The sequence below is a fragment of the Lepidochelys kempii genome, chromosome 1, assembly GCF_965140265.1.
Source record: "Lepidochelys kempii isolate rLepKem1 chromosome 1, rLepKem1.hap2, whole genome shotgun sequence".
NCBI classification, from domain to species: domain Eukaryota; kingdom Metazoa; phylum Chordata; order Testudines; family Cheloniidae; genus Lepidochelys; species Lepidochelys kempii.
This window is the reverse complement of record NC_133256.1, coordinates 267278732-267301730: the sequence shown is the minus strand read 5'-3', so window position 1 is coordinate 267301730 and position 22999 is coordinate 267278732. Positions and strand designations below refer to the sequence as shown.

Genomic DNA, 22999 nt, shown 5'->3' with positions numbered 1-22999 from the left:
ACAAGCAGGTTTCAAAAATAAACTGGAGAGGGTAAAAGTGACTCTTGATCACTGTGATAACATAGGCTTCTGTGCTAAGAAAACTACTAAGTTTTCAACTTCTGCATCTATCTCACCAGGAGGAGGATGTAAAACTTGAACAAGGGACACACACACAATTAGATTTTTTCATTGCAAATTTTGCCCCCTTCAATGTAAAAATACTTGAAATCAAATTTCAGAAGAAAATTCAGAATGGTTTCCACATGAATTAATCCCTTTACGGCTGCATGGATGGTTATACTTAAGATCTTTCTATTTTGCCTGGTTTTATTTAGACACAAAACTTCTGTACTGTCATGGGCTTTCCTCCATCCCTGCCAAAACTATGATCTAAAGCTGTCCTGGGTGTAACAATCTCCAGTGGGAATATTCTTGTCAGAATACTTGTGTAGTCTGAATGATAACAATCTTGTTAATGCTGTAAAACTAGCAGGACTTTTTTTCTTAAATAGAATGTTAATAAAGTCATGTTACAAGATCAGGGCTTGCAAGTGTTTGCACATGTTAGAGATCTCAATTACTAAAATCTCACTAAAAATACTTCCTTTTCAGTCTATAATTACACTGATTAAGCCAAAGGCCCTGAGGAGTACTAGAGTCCACAATCATAGAATTTAAGTTTTGGTGCAGCTGTTTCAGAAATCCTCCTCCCACTGCAGTAATCTAGTTTTTCCTGGTGATTCACCCACCATCTCATTTTCTGTCTTTTCATCCAGTTGGGGCACACTCATTACCTGCTGCATGTGTTCCTTTTGCTCCCTCAAAAGTGGGAGCTCTATTGTTTTCAATGCATGGTTCAACTAGTTGGTAAGTACTACCTTATTTGTGATATATCAGTGCCTAGAATGCCATACAGTACTATAGATGTGGTCTCACCAGCACTGTGACATTGTGTATTTGCATATACAGTCCCAAACTGGCTTTTATTTACTTCTATGTTACCTAGAAAGCATATATCTACTATTCTCTATGCCCTCCCTCCACCTCTACTGAGAATTTAGTTTAATTAGCTTGCACTAGTAAACTAGCCTATCTTCATTCCAGAAGAAGCAAGAAGAGCTCCTCCTATGCCTAACGATTTTTATTCCTCCTCTCCTTTTTTCCCCCACTTCCCCTTTCAGCTCCCCTAGAGGTCTTCATGTTCCCTCTCCATTTTTTCCTTTTGACCCCACCATCCCCAGGGTTCCACGTTGTACAATCTTCCCGTTGATAACTAGATATACAGCTCGTTCAAGTTAGCAATCTTGCTCCAGTCATGTACTTCTGGGGTCCTACTGGTTTTGGCACTACATCAACAGTAATCAGACCCTGGCTGACCTAAGATGCAAGGGACCAGTGCCCTTCTTCTTTCATAGCATTAGGCCAGTGCTGTTCTTGCACACAACACCTGCCCAGCATTAACAGGGTGAAACTGACAAGGATCAAGGCACACTGTTCTGAAGCAAGACTTCTTTCACTCACTATGGAAAAGCCAAATGCCAATGATGCTGCCAGTTTCTGCCACACCCTGGCATTTCTTAAAGATCTTTCCACAAATATTGCCTAGGAATCTAAATACAATGAAATGTGCCCTATAAATATTACCAGCTAGATTATGATTAAAGATAAGGCTGGCCCTAATTTGCCTGAGGTCTGGAAATATCACAAATTAAGCCATAACAATAAAGTGATCGATAATATGCTCAATATACTACACTGATCTAAAAGGGTTGAAACTGCTTGAATTAGAGACCATGTAGTTACTCGAGGTCCAGGCTTATTTCTGGTTATTATTTTACATTGTTTCAAGTGCATGGTCCCGAGTATTTTTTTTTTAAATGCAAATTTTTTGCTGTTCTTTAACTCTTCAGAGAATGGAGCCATTTGATTGTTTTGTTTTCCTAATTCTACCCCGATACAAACTCAGTCAAAAATCAGCTTTAGAATGATTTTTTAATTCTGTACTCCATTTCAAGTATCTTTATTCAGACTATTACAACACGTCATATAGTATTGCTATATGATAATCATTTGTTGCTGAAATTTCTTTCCTTGCCAATCACACAAAAATGAAAATTTAGTTAGTGAAAGGAACAACCAAAAGTATACATATTTACAGTCCTATTAACTTGGCATGCAAATGGCAAAAACTTGAAAGTCAAACACACACAAAATTATTAAAACTTGAAAACTAATGCAAACATTTTTAAAGCGTATAAGAATCTGCTCTTTAATGAGAGAGAGAAAGAGGATTTTGTAGCCAACATTTTATCCCAGAAGCTCCAAAGATGGCTATTTTATTTTATTCTTAAGGACAGCTACACAGTGCATGCTTACAAACACATCAACAAATCTCTTAATACTCATATGTTGGTAACAATTCATGAGGAATGTCATTTCATAAAAGAAAATTTCCTATGCTAAACAAAAACAAGCAAGTTTTTAATGGAAGCGGCTTGACATATTTAACTGCTATATCTGCTTTCAATAAATAGTGCGACCTTAGGCCAGGATCCTGCACATATTTATGCACTTGTTTAACTTTACTCCCCCGAATGCTCCAGTTACTACTCACAGTAGTAAAATTAAGTACATGCAGAAGTGTTTGCAGAGGCAGGGTCTTGATGACTAATAACTACTCTGATAAGAGGAAGCTAATAATGGGTGTTTATATGCATCTCTCACACTACAACAGGCAGCTCAGATTACCCCCTCTAACTTCTAAGAAGAATCCCTACAGTTGCCTTTGAAGTTGTAAGAAGTTTGTTTTCATTTCCAATTATTTTAAGTATAAGAGGGAATTCCGAGCTGCTATTTTTGATTCCCTCTATATGCAAGGAGAACCTATACAGGGGTATATGAACATTTCAAAGTCTTATTTCATTTTAAGATATCTTCTTTATACACTGTTCATTGTGGTCTTAATATGGTTGGCCACATGTAAAATGAAATGTCAGTATAAGCCTAAAAACATAAAACTAAAATATGATTTCCCCAAAATCAACACAACATACTCTAGAATGTAGGCTACCTTGAATATTGATGTTTGTCAGGGCTAAATATTCTGTACCTCATGCCTTGTGCTTTACAACATATTCAAGATGGTTTTATTATAGTCTAACATATCCCTCCTGTGCTATTGCTTACTTAATTTTTTTTTAAATTTTTCTATATGGTTTCTCCTTCCCACACACTGTCTACCATATACAGTGTTCTTTCTTCCCTTCTGTTTCAATTTGTTTCTACTTCCCAAGACATGTTGGCTTGACTCACGTTTGGAAGTGCTTGTAAAGTGAAATTAACATGAGAATTCTGCTCCTGAAAACGTGCTTCAGTGAGCAGGAGTCCTGTTTTAATCGATTCTACAAATGCCTTCATACAGAAGCAGAGCACACAGGTTCAGCAGGTAAATGAAGCTCATACACAGAGACGTATTTTCATACGAGTTTTCAGGTATTCAACCATTCATTTTCATTAGAACAAAGTTACAACACTCAAATTAAAAAATTACATAAAGGTAAAACAAGCATCTGCCGAACAAACTTGAAAGTATTCCTTTAAAGTTCTTGTATACAATACGGAGTATTTCACAAGTATACAAAGCTCTGAGAAAACACAGCCATTAACAGAGACAGCCGCAGGTGAGATACTGTGGGAAAACTGCCCAGTATTTCCCAGAATGCACTCCCTTAAAAGGTTAGGCAGTGCTAAGTTGGACACAAAAATAACTGTGCTAGAAAAAAAGCTGTTGTGTAGACACAGATAAAAACTCAACCCATTAAACTCAACCCGTTAAAGCTGAATTTTCCAAAGTGTTGGGTATGAACTGCTTTGGGGAGGAGGCAGAATAGTGGCTCACAATGCAAGGTTAAATGGAGAGTGAGAAATAGTTTATTTTTCCTAAAGAGGAGCTCTTTGTAATGTGCACGGGACCTAAAAGTCTGCATAGCCTCTGCTGCTATTAAGATTTCACAATTTTGTAAGTTTTCACAATTACTATTCAGAAACTTGGAATGACCATGAAACCAACAAAAATTGGTTTCAAATTACTCTGCTGCTGCCTGAGAAAACTGGAGAGAAGGACTTGAACCACAGAGGTTGGGATAACAGAGTAAAGCAGAAGATTCTCTTCCAGTCACGACTGCAAGCAGCTAAGAGCAGAAGAAAGGCTACAGTGATGAAGACCTCACAGTGGCCAAGATGCTTGTAGGATCACAGAATTATTCTTCTCCCTTCCTAGCGGTGTGCACATATGCTTCAGTCACATTCACTCACAAGCACATGGCTAGCGCCTGAATGCATTGTTCAGAGATATACAGATAACTAAGTTATCCAGCACAATGGAGTAGTCCCACGGAGGATTAGATATGGTACTCAGCAGTTTTAATTGCACCACTTGAATTCTGGTATCTGTGACATCCCTGAATAAACCTTTTTCACATAACAATCACTCTATATCTGAACTCTCAGTCCTCGTCCTGCACACCTTCACTAGAAGAGCCTGAGAGCTTAAATTCATAACTTTGCTAGACACTAAAAATCATGGTCTTAATAAAGATACTTGACTGATGACTTATTACAACAATCTGTAATGCACTAAGCCCCCTTTCTTGTCCTATGACTAAAGCTGCGAGTCCCTCATGGAGGTCACAGATTCCGTGACTTTCCGGGACCTCTGGGACTTTTGCAGCGGCTGGCGAGTCTCGGTTCCCAGCCAACGGGAGCTGCGGGGCTGGCGCTCAGGGCAGAGGCAGCACACAGAGCCCCCTGGCCGCCAGCCTGGAGCCTACCAGCCCCGCCAAACCTTTTCCCCCAGCCCCCACCGCCAGCACCAGCGTGGGTCCTGGGTCGCATGCTGCCGCGCACCCTCGGCATCTCCGGGCCACCTCCCCCCTAGCACCCTCAGAACCCCCATCTGCCCCCACACCCCCAGAGCACCCAAGATTTAGTCAGGGATATATAGTACAAGTCATGGACAGGTCATGCGCTGTGAATTATTGTTTACTGCCCATGAGCGGTCCATGACTTTTACTAAAAATACCTGTGACTAAAACATAGCCCTACCCATGACCCCGGGGTGTTAATGGGCCATTTCACCTTGAATGTTCCCTTAGAATGTGTTTACCACTGATGTTAACAATCTGTTCCACCTTGCATTTAGCTGTGACACTCTGGGTACCTTTCCCAGACCTGAGGAAGAGCTCTGTGGAACTCAAAAGCTTGTCTCTCTCATCATCAGAGGTTGGTCCAGTAAAAGATATTACCTCATTCACCTTGCACCTCTAATCTTCTGGGACCAACATGGCTACAACAACACTGCAAATCATTGAATAATCACTCTGAGAAGCTAGAGTGATTTAAAGCAGTTTGAAAAAATGCTGGAGACCAAAAATAATTATATTTAAATGGTTTAAAATTAGATATGTACTGAAAATTGTCTCTGTACCACTTGCTATTTGGGACATTAAGTACATTAAAAAATATTGTAATTTTTGAGAAAATATTTCAGTTCACCTTTAATATTAAGCAAGTTATACAATGTGCAAACCGAAAAGGACAAAAAGTCCTAATGTCGGCCAAAATGGAAAGGAAAGAAAATCTAATGAGCTTCTAAAATATTATAAACAATGGAATATGTTATTTTAAAAAAATACTATCGTGTTTGACAGAATCCTTTTAATTAAAAAGAAGAGGAGAGAAACATACTCACCGTTATCTTTGCTACTGTTTTCTTCAATTGTCATTTGTTCTGCCAGCTCAGACAGTGACTCATCAATAGTCTGGCTTCCACGCAAGGTTAGGGAAAGTCTCCTCTTAAACTTTTTCATTCTATCAATGATCAGTCTGGCTTAAGGAAGCCTGTACAAAAAAAGGAGAGAGTGGAATTCCATTATTATATAAAAAATATAGGATATTAGTAGAACTGAGTTACTGAGCACACTGCTACAATCCAAAAAACAAATAAAAACTTGAGTTGCAAAATAAATAAATAAATAAATGAAATATCAAATGCAGGAAATATTGCAGATGGTTTACTTGTATACACATGATCTTTTGGCTTATTATGTCTTTTTTACTGGAATTTAAAATACAAAAAATCACATTTTAGGTTTTGAAATTAAGACAAATACTCATGTTAGCACTTAACCATTTCTACTACATAGCCTATATACAAAAAATTGTATCAAGTAATTTGTACACCATTTTAAGAATTTGTGAATTAGAAATATGTTCAGAGAATGACTACTAAAATTGTTAGCGAGTAATTTTACAAGTTAAGGCACTGTTTATTTTACTATATAATGCACCAAATTAATACTGAAAACAATTTCTAAATAGATATAGCAAGCTATATGTGCCCAAATAAATAACTGATGAAGAGAGCTGCAGATTATAGTTTTACAAGGTAGGTGATTTTTACATAAATAGTTTGTACCTTTAAAACATCCCATATTAGTTTCCATGTAATTTGCACACTACACTGGATTTGTGTTTATACCAGTATCTTACTAGGGTTCTGATCCTGCATCGGGATCCACCAGTACAGATCCTGTGTCCATGCAGAGACCCAGTGAAAACAAATGAAGAACTGAAAAAGCTAAAATCGGAGAAAATAATATTTTTTCTCTAATTTCTTTCACTTTAATAGTTGTGTGGGTTATTACTATTGTGGAAATGTGATTTTTAATTTGAGGTCTCCTTTTAAAAAATATTTGCATTTTTATTATTAATGAAGACCTCTCTTTTAGTCTTTGATTTTATTAAAACTATTTATTTATTTATTTTTAATTTTGGGCAGATTTTAAATTGACTTCATTGACTCTGCATTTGCAGATCCTGAGATAAGATCAGGGCCTATAATTTACTGTTAAAAATTAAAACAAGTTGGAGAATAAACACTGGATTTATATTTATTAAAAGAACACTCCTTAAACCTGGCACAAGTTTAAAAATAAGTTTCCACAAAATAAATTAATATGTTTCCACAATTTTGTTTTTTAAAATTCCAATGAGAAATTTTTAAAAATGTCAATTTAATCATATTTCCATATGAATTTTTTTTTAGATTTACAAATGACACAAGTAGCTACAAATATTATAAAAAATTAGAGAAAATATTATTTTCTCTTTTTCAGTATGTTTCCTTTGTGTATTTGGAAACACGCTGTACATAGTCAGAATCACTGTTCTGTTGAAGGTCAGTTTAGCACTTCCTATCTCGGAGGTGCAACAATTCTCCAGAAAGGGCAATATTTTTGGAGTTTAGTGTACCCATCCTACACACACCCACATCATATATCATCTGAAAGCTTATTTTATGTACATTTTGATGAGGTATGATGTGAGACTATCAAGTGGTGTGGTAAGCCAACAGCTGAGGAGACACAATGGTACCCAAAATGAGAAAGTGTCATTTTTGGTGCAGAAACACTTCAACATGACTGACTACAGTTTACACTTTAAGTTAATTTCAACATCTTAATGTTCTGTTTTCCGGTCAAAGATAGCAAACGACAATGTATTAAAAAATCTGGTGTTGCATGGGCTAGTATTTACTTCCAGAAATGATGAGCTGTTTAGCAAAAATGGCGAATATCAACAATTTGCAATATACTAACACAAAATGTTTTCACATTGCATGTTCATAATTGTCATAGTATCTCCTCCTGATAATAGTTTTCTATATTTTCAACTAAAATTTGCTGACCAGATCTTTCTCATACCGAAGACTGTGCACAAGTGGCAGTAGATTACCTGGCATAATTTGTACTGAAGAACTGATAGCTATCATAGAATCACAGGATTGGAAGGGACCTTGAGAGGTCACCTCGTTCAGTCTCCTGCACTCATGACAGGACTGAGTATTATCTAGACCATCTCTGACAGGTGTTTGTCTAACCTGCTCTTAAAAATCTCCAATGATAGAGATTCCACCACCTCCCTAGGCAATTTATTCCAGTGCTTAACCACCCCGACAGGAAGTTTTTCCTAATGTCCAAACTAAACCTCCCTCGCTGCAACTTGAACCCATTGCTTCTCATCCTATCCTCAGACCTTGGGGGGGGTCCAATTCTCCCTTCTCCTTGTAACATCCTTTTACATACTTGAAAAGTGTTGTCTCCTCTCAGTCTTCTCTTTTCCAGATTAAACAAACCTGATTTTTTCAATCTTCCCTCACACGTCATGCTTTCTAGACCTTTAATCATTTTTGTGGCTCTTCTCTGGACTCTCTCCTATTTGTCCACATCTTTCCGGAAATGTGGTGCCCAGAATTGGACACAATACTCCAGTTGAGGCCTAATCAGCACAGAGTAGAGCAGAAGAATTACTTCTCGTGTCGCTTACAACACTATAAATGTATGGTAATTCCTAATGTAATGCCTCTCCATCTGTAAGTTGTTGTACATATAATGTAGCATGTAGTCTGCACGGTAGAAAGTTTTAAATTGTAATTACCTATGTGACGTGGCACCCTGTAATGCTTTATGGGGGTATACTTATGAGTATAAATGTGACATAACTAGAACATGTTTTATGCTAGATATGCCACATAACATATCTTTGCAAAGGTTATGTTCTACTGAATGTATTCATCCTATTTGTATGCATGTACCATTTTTATATCTGAAGTTATGAGCGTTGGCTCTATGCTTGAGTTTAAAGTGTTTGCTGTAGCAAGCACATAAGGCAGATTTGGTCAACATAGTGTGAAGGGGTTATTCAAGTAATTGAGAGTACTTAACTAACAATGAACTACGGGAGACACCAATCCACATCTTAGCTTTCCCTTTGAATGTTCAAACTAACATGCAAACAATGACACTGGCCTGCAAAAAGGGGAATCATTCATAGACGTGACTTGCCCAGGTGACTGCAAAACTCCATCTTGTTGAGGGGATTTTACAAAGGAGAACAGGGGGATTTCCACCCACAAGAGAAAGACTATATAAGCCCCTGGAAACCCCTCCATTTTGTCTTCAGTTGGCTCAAGAGATAGCCTCTCCACCCCAAAGAGATGCCTGAAAGAAACAGGAACAAAGGACAGTAATTACGGGGGTGAGAGTGATTGTTCGACCCAGACTAGGTGGAAGTCTAGTCTGTCAAAGAAGCTTATTGGAACATCTCTGAGGGTGAGGTTTACCTGCATTTAGTTTCCTACTATATTAGGCTTAGACTTGCATGTTTTATTTTATTTTGCTTGGTAACTTACTTCGTTCTGTCTGTTATTACTTGGAACCACTTAAATCCTACTTTTTATATTTAACAAAAATCACTTTTTACTTATTAATTAACCCAGAGCAAGTAATTAATTCCTGGGGGAGCAAACAGCTGTGCATAGCTCTCTATCAGTGTTATAGCGTTTACCCTGTATAAGCTTTATACAGGGTAAAACGGATTTATTTGGGATTTGGACCCCATTGGAAGCTGGGTATCTGAGTCCTGGATCAGGAGCAATTCCTTAAGCCGTTTTCAGTTAAGCCTGCAGCTTGTGGGGATGTGGTTCAGACTTGGATCTGTGTTTGTAGCAGGCTAGCATGTCTGCACAACAAGGCAGGGAACTGAAGTCCCAAGCTGCCAGCGAAAATGGGCTTAGAGGTAGTTCTCAGCACATCGGGTGGCAGTCCCAAGGGGGTTTCTGTGACCCAGCCTGTCACTGTGGTGTAGTCAAGCAGGATCTGTGCACAGCTGATTGCTTTGAGACACTGGTAGTGATTTTAAGTGAGTTTTAAGTGTGGTGGCTGGAGAACAGACAAAGTGGTTACTGGTCTGTTATTTTCCGTTTGCTTATTTCGGGTAAGGGAAATAGGGACAGAAAAGTAAGCAAAATAAGGGTTCTTAAGCGGTTTTCAGTTAAGCCTGCAGCTTGTGGGGGATGTGATTCAGACTTGGATCTGTGGGTCGGGTGCAGAGAGGATGTGTCAGCGGCAATTGTTCTCAGTCACTCAATAGGTCCCATTCCTAATTCCCTCTTCCATGCTGGTGGAACAATGAGAAAAACAGACAAAGCTGAATTAGGGCAACAGCTGGAATCTCAAGATGAAAGAATCCAGGAATCAAGAGCATGCAAAAAAGAAAACATAGAGTACATCAGAAATGATGGCTGAAGACAAATTCCATACATTCAATGAACTGGCTGATGAACACTTGAGGCAGGTCCTAAAAGGATATGATAAAGCTAATTCTGTAACTGAAGTCTTGACAGATATGACAACAGTAACTCTGTGAAAAGTACAGAAAGACAGCATCAGATAGGATCTAAGGTTGGATCCAAGAAATATGAGATGTTTGGTGGACACACTGTCTCTCCAAGGAAAAAGTTTCTAAATGTGACATCCAACAAGCAGAGACTTGTAAAACTCCTTGTGAGTATACGGTTCAAAATGCATCCGAGAGTGCAGGAGCACACCCAACACAAACACACTTTCTTGCTGCAGGTGTTTTCAATGGTGAAGTGACAAAGTCTATCACCAGCAGAGGTGCTGAAGAATCAAAGACTTATACGGTACTCAAGAGAAGCAGACCCAAGGATGTTTGTGCATGCTGTATGTACTAATATGGTATTTGGGTCTCTTGGTATCAAAGTAATCACAGGAATTAGGTCATCCAATACAGATATTTTGGTCGTTGCTGTTCACTACTTTCCAAAAATGGAACACACAGATAACATGTGGATCAAAACAGGCACCATTACCAGCACAACTGAGAAGTGGTGCTTCATACCTGTGCATGCAATTTGAGATGCACTCACTCCGGACTTCTGTAACATACTTACTGATGTGAACGTGTTAACGGAATGCAACTCTGTCTCATTCATATTTGGTACTGGGGAAAAAAATCTGAGTTTAATGTTGTCAAAACAAAGGGAATTTACCACTTCAGAGATCTTGCCAAATTGGGAGAGAGTAACAGACAAGCCAAAATTTCTGCAGCAAAGAAACTGATAGCAAAGTTGTATGACCAGAGCGAGAAAGAAAAGAAGACCCAAAGGGTATGTCTACTTTTCAATTAGACACTTGCAGCTGGCCCATGCCAGCTGACTCAGGCTAAGAGGCTGTTTAATTGCACTGTAGACATTCAGGCTCCATCTGGAGCCCAAGCTCTAGGATCCTGAGAGGTGGGAGGGTCAGCTTGAGCCCAAACATTGATACTGCATTCGAACATCCCCTTAGCCTGAGTCAGCTGGCATGGGCCAGCTGGGGGTGTCTAACTGCAGTGTAGATATATCCAGAGAAACCAGAATTGCTTGCACCTCAATCCAGCCATCAAAAAGGACAAGTCATTGGCCAAACTCCCACCATGTGAGGAGAGTTTGGAAGAGTATGTGAAAAGAGCATCTTGGCAAACAAAGATTTCGATGTCTTTGCACACAGATAAACCATATACTGGATCACCATTGCAACATGGATAGAAAAATGTGGATGAAATACTTCTTGTATTCAAAGGCCCTGTGGCATCTGAGCTTCTACAAGATCTTATCTGCCTTGTACCAAAAGGGTCGCTGCACAGTCAAATGTGTCTGCAGTCAGAACAATCTTCCCTGCAGAAAACTGTGTACATGTCAAGGCAATGAAAACTGTGTTAATCCACACCCTCTTGACAGAGATTATAATGATGAACAAGACAATGATTATCATGTTGACTAGAAATGTCACCAGTACTATTACATTCCAGTGACACTGGTACAAAATTATTAGATTTTGTTTTACCATTTAGATTGTTGTTGTGATGCTTTGAGGTCAAAAAGAAATACAATTTTATGTCTTGAAATAATACGCAGAATCATTGAACTAAAAGAAAAATGCAAACATTACAAAGTGGTCATTTTAACATGTTGATGGTGTCATCTTTTATCCCTATTTCTATGGTAACAGTACCACCTGACAGCTCCACATCATATGTCATCTCAAAGTAGCCATAAGCAGCTTTCAAATGATGTATGATGTGCATGTAAGTAGAGAGGGTAAATTCCGTCGGCCAAATCAGTGGTGTCTGCCACTCACCTATCTCAAGCACGAGTACGACACACGGTTCCCACTCTGGGGAAAGCTCATGTGCTTTCTCATCCTAACAGTGACACTATAGTAGAGCTACCGCTATTCTTCTACATTTAGTGTCTGCACAGTCCTGGGGAGTGCTGGGAGCTGGGCAGAGTGAGTGGTATGTGGAAGTCCGTTTTATCTTCCCAAGACCTTTGCAGAGGCCCAGAGCACCTTGCAGTATTTGAGGCAGCCTAGTCCTTTGGTCCTTCAGAAGCAATAAGACAGAAGGCATCCAACAGACAGCCCCCCAGCAGGACTGGGAGAAAAGGCAGAAGACACCCAGCAAGGAAGGTAAGGAGAAGGCTCCCTCCCCCACCCCCACGCATAAGACCAAAGAAAAATTTGGAACAGTCCAGAACAAAGCAGGAAGTAGTAAACTTTCACAATCACTAATGTTGATGTCAGAAGAGGAATGGAACCATCCACCTCTGCCAAAGCAAACGGCAGCAAGAAACAGAGACCAGTCTGTGAAGTAAATGCTGGAGAAACATTTCCCAACCTCCTGATCCTGCCTCCAGTTCTCCCCATGGGAGCAGAAGTAAGCCCTAGCCTCTTCCACATAAGCCTTAAGACTGAGAAGCATGGACAACAGGGGCCTGGAGAAACCCTACCCATCAAGCCTTTAATATAGGATCTAGGACAAAAGGCAGCAAGTTTCTCTATCCCTTGTCCCTTTCACAGAAACAAGAAAGGAACAAGGATGGGAGAGCAACATGTGCAGAACTCCCCAAACTCAATCCCCTCCACAGAACTGAACAGCAGGAGACAGTGCCAGGGAGAAGGGACAAGTGAAGGTGTGTGGGATGGATAGATACTTATATTGAGGGCTGGTTCTAGGGGTGCCCCTGAGCACCAACTTCCAGGGATGCTGGACTGCTAAGCCTCTTTGGCGTTTTGTTTTGTCTCTCTGTTCTGATGGTCTGGCTTGAAGTTGGATTTGGGGGAGTGGGGCTCACTTGCTAGGGGTGGGGGATAAGATGAGAACAAGGAAGGAGGGAACTCCTGTGCAGAAAGAGGCAGCAAGAGAGACAACAGCAGCAGTTATGACTAGGACAATCATTTAGCTGTAGCTGCTTACAGGTATGTGCACAATAAGCCCTTACTCCCCTTGTTGTACATATATTTATCCTCACTTGTATGGCTCTTTCACCCAGCAATAGAGGAGAAAACATAAAACAGGAAAAACCAGTGAAAAGGCAAAACATTTAATTGATACTCATTGTCTAAACTGAGGGATATGCAACAAGCAAAGTAAAACAGGATTTTAAAAATCATGTCACTGTCATGATCTATAACATTTTTAGTAACATTATTTACACCATTACTTTTAAACGGATGGTATCCCTTTAAGCTGACTCACTCGCCTTCTTGCCTATTGATATGGAGCATTCTAAACAAAAGGATAGAATCAGATGAAGGCGTGTGCTGGTGAGAGTACACATTCACAAAAGGAAACCATACATATGTTCTTAAGTGAACACAGAAAGACTAGATGACACGCTGTGGTAAGTACATTCAGACATGGACAAAGTCAGGATCTTTGGGACTTGAAACCAGAAGTCTGAGAAAGCCAGATGCAGCAGAGAGTCAGTGACAAACCGATCATGTCCAGGTACAATGTAGTAGAGAGCAGAGGAAGGAAAGATGATCCTGTCCAGGAATGACAACAGTACAGGTAGAAAGAGCCAGGAGTCCAGCAATGGAGGATGTTGGAGGGGAAGAGGATACTGGACCACTGTACAAACCCAGTTATGTCAGAAGTTTTTTGAAGTATTTTTCCTCTTACCCTAGTCTAAATTTGTACACGCAGCAAAACCACACCACTGGTCTGACCACTTCACAATTTCTGCTCAAGAGGACCCATGTCTAGAAAAGCAGGAGCTTTGCAGGCTGGGACTAAGGAACTTCATTAGAGCAGTATGGGAAAACTTGGATAGTGACTTGCTGTTTCAACTGATGTTAATACCTTGCATTCAAGGACAGGAAATTCTCATTTTAAGAAAATGAATTTTAAGAATATTCCATTGAGAGCATTTATATTTCCTGTTCAGGACTTGCTTATTGCATAAAAAGAGGTCTGGAATTATGTGCATTTCTGTGTTTATTTTTTCTTTTCCAAAATTATGGACCTAAATTTTTCCCTCATGGGAAAGGACAGACTAGATGTGTGTGATTTTAGTTCACTATCCTAATGTCTTCTTTGAAGCCTGTATGTCCCAAACTGTGCTCTTCTCAAAAAGCACAAAAAGCCTGTAAGTGGATCTAAAGAACAGCCTATCTAGGTACAACTCTACCTAAGGCAGTCCGACAGACAGACAAGTTCTCTCTGATTTTCCATATGGGCAAAAACTGAGGATAAAAGACGCCTTTACATGGGACCCTGACCCTACACAGATTTAAGAATATATACAATTTTACCCAAATGAGTGGTCCTACTGATGAAGCAGAAAAGTAAAAATAAATAAATAAATAAATAAATACTACATAGATCATTCTTGTACTGGCAGACACATGGGCTAGATCAGCAGTTCTCAAACTTCATTGCACTGCAACCCCCTTCTGACAACAAAAATTACTACACGACCCCAGAAGGGGGGACTGAAGCCTGAGCCCGGCGAAGCCCCACTGCCCTGGGGGGAGAGGCAAAGCCAAAACCGGAGCCCTGCCGCCTGGGTGCGGGTGGGGGACTGTAACCTGAGCCCCACCACCTGGGCAGTAGGGCTCGGGCATCAGTTTCAGCCACGGGACCCAGCAAATCTAACGCCAGCTCTGGTGACCCCAACCCACCTTGGGGTCCTAACCCACAGTTTGAGAACCATTGAGCTAGATTATCTAAAAGGTTTTTCTAATCTCTATCATCTATGAGTATAAGAATAATTGTGTTATTCATCTGTGGGGTGAGCTTTTTTAGAATAAATCTTTATAACATTTTGAAGGGTAGATGCAGTCAAGGGAATATCACCTTTACACATAATACTGAGAGTCTCAGAAAGTGTAGCGTCTGAATCAGGGAGTAGGAAGGAACGAGCCTTCAATAGGGTGCCCACTGAAAGAAGAATTTTCTGTACTCATTCTGGGATGGCAACACTACTGTGACCCGCAGTGGAAAAAAATTCCTAGATGAATACAGTTGTGAAATATTACAAGGAGTTTTATCATGGCTGCTACAAGCTTCATGGAACTGGGCATTTTAAAAGGACCCTTTTCACAAAATATTGGGGCATTTGAAAGGATAGAGGTCAGACTAGCCAATCATTTAGTCAGGATATCGTCCCCTCTTCTTGCTCTAGAATACAGGAACCACAATCATGACCTTGTAATTACCCTGGAATGCTATTCGTAAGACCACAAGTTAAGAAGTAATATTGCAGATGAGTAGGCTTCACCAGTTGTACCAGAACAATTTAAACAAACAGACATTAATATGGGGGAGAAGTAAGGGGAACTGTTCTTCAGTCACTTCTTCCTTCCATGGGAATTCAACTTCTAAAATAAAAAACCTGCCGCTACTATTGTGGTCAAAGACATTTTCTTAGACAATCTGCATTGCTGGCAATCAATGAAGGAGACGGGGTGGGAGGGAGTGACCACCAGCTAAGAGCCAGAGATGCCAACATTCTTTAGTTGATTCCTCACTGCTGCCTACCTGATTAGAAGACATCTATTAGTCCTGGGCAGGAGAAAATGAGGGTTCAGAGAAAAATCCAAAAATATGATCCAACACAACCACTATACACAACATGGGTCTCAAAGTCTGCAATAATTTGAGGAGTAGTCAAGAGAATAGATACACTCAGTCTAAAACAAAAAAAAAATTAATGGGGAATTTTGGCTGCTAAATGACATTTCTAATTTCCCCTAATTAAAAAAGGTAAGCACTTCTTTCTTCAGGAAACAAAGAAGATCTGATTTAAATCGAAAATTTAAATCTAAGTTACTTTACAGTTACCTATTTGGAATGAATAGTTTTGACTCAATGCAACAAGACTGCTGATTCTTTTCCCTGAAGCCCTAACCAACTGTAAAAAGAATCTGCACTGTCATTTTATTTTTTGAGCTTTAAAACATAGAGCATAATATTCATGACTGTTCCATTTTTTAAAATGCAAGGAATATATTAAATCTATACTGAACAAATGGTCTTCAACCTAACTATTCTACAGTGGAATGTCAGATATTAAAAACACACACTTGAATGTAACTAATGGCAATCCTAGTTTTTGGAGATAGACAGAATGAGGACACAAACGATCTGATAAGTATCAGGGGGTAGCCGTGTTAGTCTGTATCTGTAAAAGTGGCAGAGAGTCCTGTGGCACCTTATAGACTAACAGACGTACTGGAGCATAAGCTTTCGTGGGTGAATACCCACTTCGTCGGATGCCGAAGTGGGTATTCACCCATGAAAGCTTATGCTCCAGTACATCTATAGTCTATAGTTAGTCTATAAGGTGCCACAGGACTCTTTGCCGCTTTTATCTGATAAGATACAGCAAAACTGACAGAGACATATTTGTTCCATCCATACGCCAATGTGAACTGAATCAAGCAACACTAAATTAAAGAGATTGCTGCTTTTTATGAATATGTGCAATTTGCTGTTGTATAAGACTCCTTTAATATTTTGCTCAGAAATAAAACACTATCGTTTCCTGAGAAACCCCAACTCACATTGCTGAACCTTAGCTTTAAATACACAATGGCTGTAAGACTATAAATATTTTTCCATACACAAAAATGTACTTTCCATCATCATCACCATTAATTCATAAGAGTTAAAGGTAGACATATAAAATTAGGATTTCAACAGATCTAGTAACGGCCCTTCCCCTTATCCCCAATATTGTTTAGCCTTAATCTCTAGAGCATAACACTGAAAACAAACTGTACTTTATTTCACTTAAAATTTGAACATATCTATATGACCCAGACTGGTAATACCAAACTCTCCCCGTTTCAGGTTCTCCATTCCCATACAGCTGAAGCTACCCTCCCATTTAGCAATATCAAAAAGGGCAGGGTGGTCATGTCTGAAGCACACCGAGACATTGTGACTCTAGGCTGAGAACCTGGGGGCACAGTTGTATACAGCTTTGAAGGTAGTGTCTAGAAGCTTAAATTTGATATCAGGTGGGAAGCCAGTGGGATGTCATTTGCTTGCAAATACCAAGGGAAGTGGCCCACACAACTAGGAACAGAAAAGGCAATGGTCATGAGATAATCTCTTAAATTCTGGTCCACAGTTAACAGAGTTTGAAAATTCCTGACCTAATTTCACTTTATCTGTTATTTTTCTGATGTCATCTGAATGGTTCGTCTTCTGATAATCTTAATTTACCTAATATTAAGCAACTTAATTTTGCAAACCTTTCCAGCCACACTAAAAAAATGTATAACCCAATTTCTTTACACTGATGGAACTGGTAATTTGGATAAATTATTTGTTCCCAACTAATGGCATGAAGAGCAGGCCACAGGGACTTGCTGGCTGCAGATTCCCACAGCTCCCATTGGCAGGAACGGCGAACCGCGGCCACTGACAGCTGTGGGGGGCTGTGTCTGCAGGTGGTCAACATCAGCAAAATATCTCTTGGCCCGCAATCAGATTACCTTGATGGGCTGCAGGTTGCCCGTCACCGTGCTAGATGATTTTAGAATACACCAGGATGCTTCACAAACATGCAAATGTTGGATCAAATTGGTAAGTCTTATTGTATTATAGAGGTCTGTTACTGAACTTGTGAAACAGGGCTCTGAGGACCGCGGGTTTCAAGGATCACTCAAGTTGATCCCGAGATGACCTGCTGACTGAGTCTTCCTCCACGCTCTCCTCTCCTGCTAGGTGAAGGGCGACTGCGATGGATATGGTTTGGATGTAACACAGCCATAGATTCCTTGTCTCCCAGACAAGAGCTGGGAATGCACACTTCCCTGCTTGTTGATGCAGTACATAGCTATGGTGCTGTCTGTAAGCACCTGTGCTACACAGACAAGTGAAAGGTCTCGAGGGCCCAGGTCAATACTCTGAGCTTTTATATGTTCATATGGAGTATGGACCCCCAGGTGTACCCACCTGGGGCCCCCATCAATCAACTCCTCCTGCTCCCTCCCAGCATCTCCTGCATGCCATGGAACAGCTGTTCTCCGGTGTGCAGGAGGCACTGAGAGGGAGAGGGAGGATCACAGACAGGCGTGCTCGGGGGATGGGGTGGAAAGAGGTGGGGAAGAGGTGGGGCAGGAGCGGGAAGAGACAGGGCAGGCCCTTGGGGAGAAGGGGTGGAGTGGGGGTGGGAAGAGGCAGGGCGGAGGTGGGGGAAGGGTGGAGTTGGGGTGGGGCCTGGCGCTGAGCACCCCAAGGGAAAATTAGAAGCTGGCGCCTGTGCAACCGACAATGAAAGGATTCTGGATTCAATGGCCTGAGTTAAAACTGACATAGGGCCTTCTTTCTGACCCAACAAATGGACGGAATTGTCTGTCCAAGCATGATCCCAGTCCTTCTTGGGGTGGGTTGGAAGGACTTGGCACAGTCTGTGTTCTTGCGCTGAGCAAAAGGGATTATGAATTGTAACCACAGGAAAACCCTTTGGTGGGGTTCAAAGGACTTTTCACAGGCCAGGGCCCTTGTGGCAGTCAAGGGGTGATCTCTGGTAAGCTTGTTAGGATGCTTGGAGGTTCTTTTATTGTTTTAAATATTTTCTCTGTAATGCTTTTACCTTAAGAATAAATGTCCCTCTTCAGAAAGAGCTGTGTGGTAACTTAACTGTGGCAATTACACGGTTTACCATCTCTGAAGAAAAAAGTAAAGCAGGCCTGCTTAGACAGTTTGACTTTGCTGGGGAATTCATAGTGTAGACAGGGTGCTCTGCAGCCTGGAAATACCGTGGTCAGGAAGAAGAGAGCGAGTGTCTACATCCAAGAGAGAATGTCTGGGGAGCCAAAACCTAAGAAAAGGTGCCCTTGCTGAACCACAGAGGGAGAACACAGTATAGTTGCCCTAAATTGTGACAGTCTTGTACTGGCTGTTCCCTGAAGTAGTTAGAGTCCCAAATCTTGAAAAATCTCTTTTCTGGAAGAAAGGCCCTGAGTGGAGTCCAGGATTGCTCCAAAAAAGTGATCCTCACTTCAATCTGCACAAAGAATTTCTCCCAGGTAATCAACAGTCCCGGTTATCGGAGGAGGCTACACATAGAATCATAGAAATGTAGGGCTAAAACGGACACATGGTCACCCAGTCTATTCCCTGAGCTGAGGCAGGACCACCTAGACCATCCATGACAGATGTTTGTTTAATATATTCTTAAAAACATCCAAGGACAGGGATTCCACAACCTCCTTAGGTAACCTGTTCCTGTAATTAATTAGAAAGTTTTTCCTACTATCTAACCTAAATCTCCCTTGCTGCAGATTAAGCCCATTACTTCTTGTACTACCTTCCATAGACATGGAGAACAATTAATCACTGTCCTCTTTATAACAGCCCTTAATGTAGTTGAAGACTTATCAGATCCCTTCTCAGTCAGCTTTTCTCATGACTAAACATGCTCAGTTTTCCCCTCAAGAGTCAGGTTTTCTAAAGCTTTTATCATTTTTGTTGCTGTCTTCTAGAATCTCTCCAGTTTGTCCGCACCCTTCCTAAAGTGTGACACCCTGAACTGGACACAATACTCCACCCCAGGCCTCACCAGTGCGGAATACAGTGGGACAATTACTTCCTGTGTCTTACATATGACCCTCCTTTTAATACACCCCATAGGGCGTACTAAAAGGCTACTGGCCTTTTTCCCAACAGCGTCACACTGTTGGCTCACTTTCAAATTATGATGCATTACAACCACCAGATCCTTTTCAGCAGCACTAGCCCCTACCCAGTTATTCCCCAATTTGTTGTTGTGCATTTGATTTTTCCTTCCTAACTACAGTATTTTGTACTTTTCTTTATTGAATTGAATCTTGTTTATTTCAGATCAATTCTCCAATTTATCAAGGTCCTTTTGAATTCTAATCCCATCCTCCAAACCCCTTTCAGCGTGGTGTCATTCACAAATGTTATAAGCATACTCTCCACTCCATTATCCACGTCATTAATGAAAATATTGATTAGTACCAGACCCAAAATTTGTAACAAGTCTGCTGAAGAGAGATGCTGTTGAGAGCTTGCCCTCAAGCCAGCAATCCAGATATTCCGTAGCATCTGAAGTGAACAGCAACCACCATGCGACACTTGATGAAGACGCACAGTGCTGAGGACAAGCCAAAATGAAAGATTCTAAATTGGTAGGTGTCTTGTACCCATATTGAACTTCAAGTACTCAATGTATGTTTGGTTGCCAAATGAAAGTAGACATGCTTAAGTAAAGAATCGAATACCAAACTCCCCAGAACAAGGAAGGGACAATGTCCTCTAGAGCAAGCATCTTGAGCTTCAATATTCTTATGCACCTGTTGAGATTTCTGAGGTCCCGAATGAGTCTCAGATCTTTCCTCTGCTTGACATCAGGAATAGCAGGAACAAAAACTTTTATCTCAGTGTTCTCCTAGAACCAACTTTATAGCTCTGTGATAGGGTTGGGACTCACCACCACAGCGCCTCCTGTTGGTACCTCCAGGAATTAGCTCAGTCCATGTGGAGCGCCCTCCGCTGGTGGTGTCCTGTCCATCTCTCGCCCTTGGTTGGCGTCTGGACCTGTGTTGCTCCCTTCTCGCGGCGTCCTCTTCAGGACACTGCCTCCTAGTCCACGCTCACTCCCTTCCGGGGGTGTGTGTGTGTGTATAACAGCAGTCTTTCCGCTTCGCCCCAGCCGCCATGGCCAACCACACCCCAAAGTCTTACCCCTTCTGTCAGGGGTCGGGTGCAGTCCGCTATGGCCACTTCTAACGGCCAGGTGTAATACAATGGGGAAGGGGGCGACCCAGGCCTGCCCTCCACTCTGAGCTCCGGGCCAGGGACTCTCTGGCGACAGCCTCCCTGCCCTCCTTCGCTCCCCTTGTCTGCCTCTCCTCCCTGGGCCGCTTCCCCTTCAGCCCCTTCACACCTTGTAGCCTGCAGCCCGGAAGGTACTGGGCTGGAGTTCCCCTCTGCTCCCCTGACCCTGACCCTGCCCAGCACTGCACTGCGCTGCACTGCACTGCGCTGTGCTGTCCCAGGTGCTGGTCTCCTCGCTCAAACTTCTCCTTTGAAGGTCTTGGAGAGACTGTCTGCTTCTCTCCTGGGCAGCCTTTATATAGGGCCTAGCCTGGCCCTGATTGGCTGACTCTTTCCCTGCTCTGATTGGCTCTCACCAGGCCTTCTCTGATTGGCTGCAGGTCTGCGCAGCCTCTCAGGTCTGGTTCAGCCCAATCTTGCCTGGGGGTTGGGCACCGCCTCACCACAAGCTCCCTTCCAGAAAAGGGAATCCACTTCTTCCAACAAGATGTTCTCAAGAGATGGGTCCTTGAAGACGGAAGGAGACAGGATAGTGATGTAGTCTGGTGCAGAACCAGATGGAATGTGTCACAGGCTGTGTCCAGCAATAAGTGATCAGAGATAATTGTGCATCAAGCTCTGTAAGAGGAAGAGAAACAAGGTCCAAAGAGTGGGGATGGGACAGGTTGGATAAAAATTAATTATTTAAAAAAAATAATTTAAAAAATCAGATATTTTTTATTTAAATCGGATTTTTTTTTTTATAAAATGCTTTTTGAGGAAAAAAACCTATCTAAAGATAGTTTTAATTAAGATACATTATAGCTCAAAGATATCTCATCATGCAATAGGGATTATAAATTCTAATTCTATAGTATGAAACAATATATTCATGTCATGTTTAAGATGAGTTTTGTAAATGAGTTCCAAAAGTTCATGGATTAGGGACCCAATTTTATGGAGTTCCAGGGGCTTCTCTATAGATTATTTAAGTTAATCTTTCTATCTTCCCAATGGGACTCAGTGCTCAGTCTAGAAGATACCATCAGAGATGCTTAGTTTTGCAGTTCTCAAACTGTGGATTTGTGTCTCCAGAGATAACATGCTTGTTAACAGCAAAAATGTTTTAAATAAATAAATAAATAATATACAGAGGTGAGAAATAACAGACCTCAACCCTATTGTCTCTCTGCAAATTTGTGTACACAGAGTCAATCCCTTACCTCTCTCTAAAAGTGCAAAGTTTCAAAAAGTTCAGTGAATAGAAGATTGTTGGGGGAGGAATAGATCTGGACAAGGAGAAGAAGTCTGGAGATGAATGTGAGAAGGGAGGGACAGGCAGTAGAAACAAAAGTGAAACTGTTTGAGCAGCATATTCCAGAAGTCTTGAGGTCTTTCTGAGTGTAGCCTTCATTGTTTTGAGATCTAACATACCATTCTCACTAGAAGGGAAAACCTAAAATGGCAGCAGGCTGTAAAAGAGACCCAGTTTGGGAATAAGAACCATTCAAGAAATATATTTTTGCTGATGATGTCTTAAAGAAAGTCACACCAGTGAACTGGTGGAAGTCACTTAAGCACTTGGATTTAGAGACTGTTGAAGTGATAATCTCACTTTTAACAGCAGTAGCTTCTTCTGTCAGAGTAGAAAGAATATCTTCTTCCTGTGGACTAATTCATTCCAAATTGAGAAATCGTTTGGGAGCTGAAAAAAGCACGAAAGCTTGTTTTTCTTTTCCAGATTATGAACAAACAGGAAAATGAAGGTGAAGAGACGACTGAGTTAGTTGCAGAAGCCAATATTTTACGTTTCTCATGCTGACCTGGCTGACATAGTCTATTTAATTTTTTTTATCCATTTAACTATTTTAGTTAACAATTTTAACAAAAACAAACCCGATTTTAAAAAATGCAAATGTTTAACTAAATTTAAAAATTCATATGCTTGTTTTGTTAAAATATTATGTGTTTGCTGTTGAAGAAAAAAATCCAGAATACATAACATTGCTGTTTTAGTTAAATAAAACAATTAAAA

General features: G+C 40.8%; 1 protein-coding gene across 3 annotated transcripts in view; it reads right to left on the bottom strand.

Moving 5' to 3' along the window:
* CDK17 (cyclin dependent kinase 17) overlaps window positions 1-22999 on the bottom strand; it is a 190012-nt gene that overhangs the window by 93926 nt on the left and 73087 nt on the right. For 2 of the 3 annotated variants that reach the window (XM_073327478.1, XM_073327480.1), the window contains exon 2: window positions 5732-5880. In XM_073327478.1, coding sequence (XP_073183579.1) covers window positions 5732-5849 — 118 coding nt within the window. In that variant the 5' untranslated portion in view covers window positions 5850-5880. Of the gene's footprint in view, window positions 1-5731; window positions 5881-20638; window positions 21510-22999 lie in introns of those variants that run through there. The other variant, XM_073327479.1, reaches the window with a different exon arrangement.